The sequence below is a fragment of the Chelonoidis abingdonii genome, chromosome 5, assembly GCF_003597395.2.
Source record: "Chelonoidis abingdonii isolate Lonesome George chromosome 5, CheloAbing_2.0, whole genome shotgun sequence".
NCBI classification, from domain to species: Eukaryota; Metazoa; Chordata; order Testudines; family Testudinidae; genus Chelonoidis; species Chelonoidis abingdonii.
In genome coordinates, this window is record NC_133773.1 from 63,900,505 (window position 1) to 63,908,045 (window position 7,541).

General features: G+C 39.5%; 1 protein-coding gene across 2 annotated transcripts in view; it reads left to right on the forward strand.

Annotated features, from left to right (window-relative positions):
• Nucleotides 1-7,541, forward strand: part of GUCY1B1 (guanylate cyclase 1 soluble subunit beta 1) — a 56,857-nt gene that overhangs the window by 19,999 nt on the left and 29,317 nt on the right. Inside the window, exon 3 of one of the 2 annotated variants that reach the window (XM_032779129.2) lies at nucleotides 3,478-3,540. The exons of the other annotated variant lie outside the window; for it this stretch is intronic. Coding sequence (XP_032635020.1) covers nucleotides 3,478-3,540 — 63 coding nt within the window. The remainder of the gene's footprint in view (nucleotides 1-3,477; nucleotides 3,541-7,541) is intronic. 2 annotated transcript variants of the gene reach the window in all.

Genomic DNA, 7,541 nt, shown 5'->3' on the forward strand with positions numbered 1-7,541 from the left:
GGTTAGATTAGTAAAGGGTATGCAGTATGTGAATATTGAAGTAGTAGCCAAATATGTTGCAGCAGTATTGAAACTATGTACCCCCAAGTAAACTTATTGTTAGATAACCTACATTGCTGTGAATTTGTAGGCAGAAAGGCCTCCACAAATATACAAGTGGCACCATTACACTGTTTGCCATTTGAAAATAGTTACTAATTCTAGCAGCATTTTCCCATTACATGTACAGGGAATATCCCTTAAGCCAATAAAACATTACAAAACAGGAACAACTATTAAGCGTTCACACTGTATAATCACTACAAAGTGTTGCTGTAGGATCACCAAAGGAATCTGGCTATATTATGAAGGGTTTCCAGGGCTTGATCTAAAACCAACTGAAGCCAGTGGAGAAATTCGCACTGACTTCAGTGGACTCTGAATTAGGCTCACAGTGATTGAGTCCAATCCTCCTCATATGAATAAGGGCTTTTAAGAATGATTTTAAGAAAAGTTGCCAATGTTTTGCCACAGGTCAGATGTTATAATGATTCATCATGTGAGTTTCTCCATGCAAAGAGCCCAGTTCTGTGAAGTGCTCTGCGTTTTGCAGGGGCAGGTCTTATATTGGGCAGACAAGGAGTCTCAGGGACAAATGGTGGTGTGAAACATTTCCAGCAATCTAATTTGCCCAATGTGGAGTTACCAGAGCCATATATTAAATATGGTCACAGGGTGACTGGTGTCTTTAAAGGGAGATGGGCCCACCCTGCTCGTGACATAGCTAACTCCTCTCTCCAAGTGGGGACAATGAGGAAAGTCAGGTGACCCAGTCAGGCCTGTGGTGGATAAGGAAGACGCCGGGAGAGAAAGAGAAGGTGCTACAGGTGAGTGTTGCCAGATGGTTGCAGACATTGCAAAGTAAGGTGGCTCCTGCGGGGCCCTGAGTCAGTAGGGAAGAAGACACTAGTGGGGAAACAGGTCTGTGGAGAAGGCCAAACTGCAAGCAAGAGGTGATGGGAGAGCAGGAAGATAGACCCCTAGAGAGGAGGGGCTTTGCCCAACTTGGGACTGCAGTGGAAGAAAGAGACTTTAAAGAGAGGGATAGTCCCTTAGGAAGGAGGGCCTGGGTCCAGTTGAATCTAGGGTGAAGGCTGTAGACAGGCCCTCTCAGAGTTTTTGAGGCCCCTAACCAAAATAAAAATAAAAAATGACAACATATGAAAACAAAATAAGGCACCAAAAAAGAGTGAGATATAATTTGAATATTTTTTTATTTAACAAATGTTTTTCTAGCCTTTTTCTGAGCAAATACACTAATTATTGAGGAAAAATCTAGCTTTCGTGCAGTGTCACAGTTGGTATTAAGCATGGTGAGCCCATTCAAAAGCTCTTGTCCCAGAGTTCTTTACCTGCTTCAACACGTTGAAGATGCATTCACCTGAAGCCACTGATGCAGTCAAACTGACAAAAATACGCAGTGCAATTGTGATATTAGGAAACATCCCAGAGGGTCCAAGTTTGAGTATTTCTTGAAGCAATTCCTTTGGCTTGCAATCCAATTTAAAGTTCAAGGAATATATTCATTTGAGGAAGATGACCTTGTCAGTGAGATCTTCTGAGATTTCTTTTTTGTGCTGTTGCTGAAATTGTTCAGCTGCAGAAAGTAGATCTTCATTACTCAGTCTGTTAAACTGCCAAAGAAACCCCCAAAGGGTACAAATTAGTTGCAGTGACTCACATCAGTGTGTAGGACCTGATTGAATAGAGTCAGTGATGACAAGTAAGACATTGACACTATAATGGTGCTCGGCATCGGAATCAGTAGGTAAGTTGCGATTGGTGGAGAACTTAGATGAAATGCCAGTATTCTGTGCTACTAATTCGAACTCAGGATCGCATCTCAAGTCTGTTTAATGTCATTGATAAGACTTCCAATGTTATCCCTCTCAACGTCAAGTGTAGTATTGCATGCTTCAATTACCAGATTAGTTTGGTGTATCGTTGTAAGTAGCTTCATCCACAAAGATGACATCAAAATGCATTCAAATTTGGACATGTGCTTCTGAATAGACTGAAGTTTAGTTTGAGCCAGTGCAGTGAGATTGAGAGATTCAAGCTCATTTAAAGCCTTTCTCATTGAATTCAAATGCTGTGCAACTGGTTAAACACCATCAATCCATGCAGACCATCTGGTTTTGGACATCCCATGCAGTGAAATAGGAAGATATTGCTTCTGAATTTCCCACCTTTGTGGACTGCAATTGAAGAGATTGTACATTTGCTGAACAGTTCCAAAGTAAGTAATTGCCTCCTTGCATGATTCAGCACGGTCAATACCTACAAGGTTTAGTGCGTGGTTCCCACAGCAGGAGAAGATACAGTTTGAATTATGCTGAAGCAGAACTGCTTGTACACCTTTGTACTTCCCAGTCATATTAGATCCACTGTCATAGGTTTGACCAATGCAGACCTGAAAATCTAACTTAAAACCTTCTAGAATTGCTAGTACTCGAGCAGCAATTTCTTTTCCAGCTTTTCTCATGAAATTTTCAAACAAAATAAACCTTTCTTCAGTTGAAAATTTTGAGCTGTCTACAATCTTAACTTATCGAATAACCATAATAGTTTGTTCCTTGTGAGAATAATCAGGAGAGGCATAAACAATTATTGAAAAATACTTGGCATTTTGAATCACATCCAGAATTGTTTGTACAAATGACCCACATAGCTCAATAAACTCGTTTTGTATGTGTGTGGAGAGATAATGGACTTGCATGTGCTTTTGACTCTCTTGCAATTCTCAAACATGTTTAATGTGCTGTGATAAAAGTGGGTCATATTTGCTGAGCTCAACTATGCCTAGAAAGTTTCTATTTGCACGATCACCAGTACATTGACTGGACCAAAGAAAGCCAATCCCCACTCAGAAAGAAAAAGGATAACATTCAGGGTGCGCTCAAGAAGTTTTTTTCAGTTATTAATTTCTGTAGTGAGTTCAGTCAGGGGTAAATTCTCAACTGAACTTTCAGCTGATGCTGCCCTACTGGCTGATTTCCATGCAACGTAGTTGTCTTTGTGTGACGTTGAACTCTCATGTGATGGTATTCGGTCTTTCAACTTCCTCCAACCTCTGTTGATGCTCCATCCTGATTGATTAGAGAGAACTGATGCATTTGCAGCACTTTTGTTCAAAATGAAGCAGGGCGCACAGTACAGAGATTGTTTTTCCATACGCCAGCATAACCAGTCTCTTGTGCAGGTGTCACCATTTGGAAGAGTTTTTGTCAGAAGACAAGTAAAAAAGCATGATTATCAGCATCTCATGGAAAGTTACTTGGAATTTCAAACCAAGGAATTTGAAGAAAGCAGCATTGCTCTTGTCAGTAATTCCAATGTCAGTCACAGTCAAAGCTGCAGTACTCATGAATTGCTCTTGCTGCGTAAGATCTACATCTTCCTGTTGCTGTTGATTTCTTGTTTCTTGATTGTACACAGGATCTTCTGCTGCATCTGTTACTGTTGGCACAGCCCCTTCTTGACTACTGTCCTCATGTTCAGGTACTGGCATTGAAATATTACCTGTTGCAGTTGCGGAGTTTTCATTATCTGTAGCACTGTTTCTTGGGTAAGGTGTGTTTTCCAGTGGTTTGAGAAATGAAGTTATTGGCTTTGAGCTCTTAGCTACTGCTTCACTTGGTTGTTTTCACTGTCTCTTGCTTTCACCACTTTCAAATCCCCTCTTCATGGTGAGCTGTCTGGTCAATATGTAGCCTTTCCACACTCGAAATATTCTGCTGTAAATAAGTGTTTATCTACACTTGAAATCTTCTACTGTAAACATGTACACAAATGCTAACTGGTACACAAATGCTGAAAAGACTTAAAATAAAGTAATACTAATTAAGAACACAAAGTGAAAGTTATTATGCTTATCACTGAATCAAAACTCAAGCATGCAAGGTATAACATAAAAGGCTGAGCTGAAGACAAAGGGATGACATATATATTGTAAAGAGAGACATGGATACAGACAGAGGGATAATGTCCAAAAATTTCAAACATGTGTCCTCACAAAACTTACTATACAAGACTGTCCTCGCAAATGTTCACCTTGAATCTGGGCCTATAGACTATGAAAACCTATGATGGTGGCCAAGATAGGGCTCAACCAACCAACCGTCACCTCTTTTAGCTACCATATGAAGATAATAATGAGGAATTCTCACACATAAATAATGCCTTAGTCAACTAGACATAAAACTATAAAGACACTAAAATGTAACAATTCTCTACCTTTCAACACGCACTTGATCCAGCAACAGCCACTAGTAGCTGATCTGAGAAGACATGTTCATCATGGTCTAATCTTGTACCATCAGAAGCAATGTATTTTTATTAATATTTGTGAACATTTTTAACTCTTTAATATGACAAAATCTATATCTGTTAACAAAAAAATTGTCTTTTACCAAATTACATCTCTTATTTGCTTAAACTTGCAGCTCTATGCTGAGAGAGTGTGTCACATTTTGGTCTGATAGGGATGCAAATAAACTTATCAAATGCCAAAAAATTAACAAGTGACTAAATTTGAGGCCCCATTTGAGCTTAAGGCCCAGGCTAAATGGCCCTCCTGCCCCCCCCCCCACCTCCCCGATTGGCCCTAAGTGTAGGTTTGAGTTCTATTTTGAAAGACTGTGCAGGATTGAATAACTTTTAGCCCAGAAAGCTCTTCTGGCCAATATTGAATTGTGGTGGTGCCATCGCCTTGTCTAATTTCTCTTCACCCCTTTGCAACACCCATCCACAGGGGGCAGTCCCTGTGCTCAGAAGTACTTAGGAATGTGACAGTGACTGGACCTATATATTACTCCCTTTGTGGTCCAGCAAGGGCACCCACCTTAGGCTCCTGTCTCCTCAGCCATCAACTCTCTTGGGCAGAGACTCGTGTCTCTCTTCTTCCTAAATGGGGCTTTTCCAGGTTGCACAGTTCTCTATCGATGCTGTTAGTTTCCCAGCAAGTCAGACTGCCTAAGCAGGCTAGCATCTGCATTTTACATTCTAGGAAATCTACCTCACTTTGTTTGTTCCAGAAGTTCCTTCTTGTCTGGCACATGGTTTGAAATAGTCCTTTGAAGCTCATATCATTTCTGAGGGTTTACGCTGGCCATCATCTCCCCAGACTATCCCATAATAATTGATAAACTTTGTATTTATAATACAGTGGTCTCCAACGCTATTTAAATTTAATTCAGTGAGATCTCTCAAAGATTGGAGGAAATTGCAACTGCTGTCACAGGCTCCTTCTACTTCTCCATTTGCTTGAATACACCAGCAACTGTCTATTTGTAAATGTCTGAGTCCAGCTTCTGAAGCCAGGAATTTCAAATATGTAGGAACTATAGGGCTGCCATTTAACATCCCAGAGTGCCTCATTTAGCCTAGTTACTAGAGACTTTTGTGGGGAAAGCTTTGGGGATATATTTACGAAGCAAGGAAATACGCAATATCATAAAATATGTGGAGTGTGGTGGTATCAATCCTTATCAGACACTAAAACTGTTTATAGATGGCTTTTACCACTTTCCCACAGCACAGTGTTCTCCCAGATTACAGTGACATTTTCAGTGCATGGAAGAATTAAGTTTTTACCAGCTTGTGTGAGAGTGTAATATTTTTAAGGATGTCTGTTTCATTTCCAAATGCATGTGTGTTCTACTTTATGCTTTGGCACACAAAGGACTAGAGGGCCTGAGGGAAAGCTTCAGAGTGTGTTGGAGATTTCATTTTCTGCTTCTCAGATCGGATCGGGAGTCATTGAGATTTGCTATCCTGTGTCCTGGCTGATCTGGCCTCACCTAGGGAATGTATGAGGGGACTGGGCAGCAGGCATTATTTTGCAATACAAGAGAAAGATGTTAAATGGACACTGCCAATTTAAACATGATACTTCTGCCTGCTTTTTAAAAAAACCTCCTATTTGTTCAAATAACCCCTAAGACTAGTACAACTGATGGCTGACAGAGAGCATATCTTTTTCTTTTTATCACTTTGTTTTGTTTTTTGCATTTGTCAGTCAATATTCCCTGTTTATGTCTGGCTCTTTGTCAGCCCTTATGGGAAGGTCCTGTAGAGCTCAATAGAAAATGATAGCCTTTCAGCCATTTATCTGGAGCATCCTATGGTATCCCTTCCATATAGAATACCATATAGGATGGTTTTAACCTCAGGTCTTCCACTGACTTATTGCATTGCTCTGTGCAAACCACTCAACTTGTTTGTGTCGTCCACAAAATGGACATCATAATATTTATTTATCGCACGTAGCAGTTGTGACAAATCAGTCATTAATTAAAGTTTGTACAGATCCTTGGAAATGTAAAGCATTGTATATTGTAGCTGTTGCCCTCGGATAGGAAAGTAAGGTTGAAGAAGAATAGAGGAAGGCAAGGATGAAAAAGAGGAAGATGGGTCAAAGACTTCCGGTGAATACTAACTTCAGATTGGCAGAGATTTTTGATGACTAACCTGAGTGTAAATTCAGAGCAACTTCTTTGAAGTCAATAGAAATACACAATTTGAGATCAGAATCAGACCCCACACACTTAAGCACCATATGTCATCTAAGAATCTGGCCCCAAGGTTTTCACAGGAGTGCTTGTTCCTTAATAGATGAATATTTTAAAAATATTACAGTGTGGTTCCTGAAGAATACATACTTCTCAGAGCTTTCTCCCCTTTAATAGAAATATTTCCATTCTCTTATGGCTGTCTAATGCAGCTGTAATTTGTGATTGCTTGGTTAATTCTTATCTCTTATGTAAAGAATTAGCATTTTACATAATTTCATTTTTAAATAGATGAATGCCAATTCAAGGAACTTAGAGTCTAGGGTGCAATCTAACATAATTTTGTTTTGATCAGAGGACCATCACTTTATGATTTTTTTTAGAGAATTGGAGGATTTTATAAAGTAGAACTTTACCATGGTTTATACTTTTTTTCAGCTAATGGTCAATGGAAATTAAGAGCACATAAAATAATTGGCTGATAAACAATAAACTTGTCTCAGACTTACCTATAGTGCTGCTATCACCCCGCTATGACAGAAACCTTTCATTCTTACTAGGAATACTAGTTATTCATTCTTATTAGTGGCTCCTTTTTGTTTGTGAACTACAAAGATGATGGCTCCAAACATGAGAAGATAAATGTCTCTGTCCTTACCTTAATCCATCGGACTCACATGACCTGTGCTGAGTCACTGTTAGGATCTACCTCATCATCAAAAGGGAATAGAGAATAAGACTGAGAATATATTATTGCGTTTATATAAATCCATGGTATGTCCTCATCTTGAATACTGTGTTACAGATGTCATCTCTTCACCTCAAAAAAGATATACTGTCACTAGAAAAGGTTCAGAAAAGGGCAACTGAAATGATTAGGGGTTTTGAGAGGGTCCCATATGAGGAAAGATTAAAGAGGCTAGGACTCTTCAGCTTGGAAAAGAGGAGACTAAGAGGGGATATGATAGAGGTATATAAAATCATGAGTGA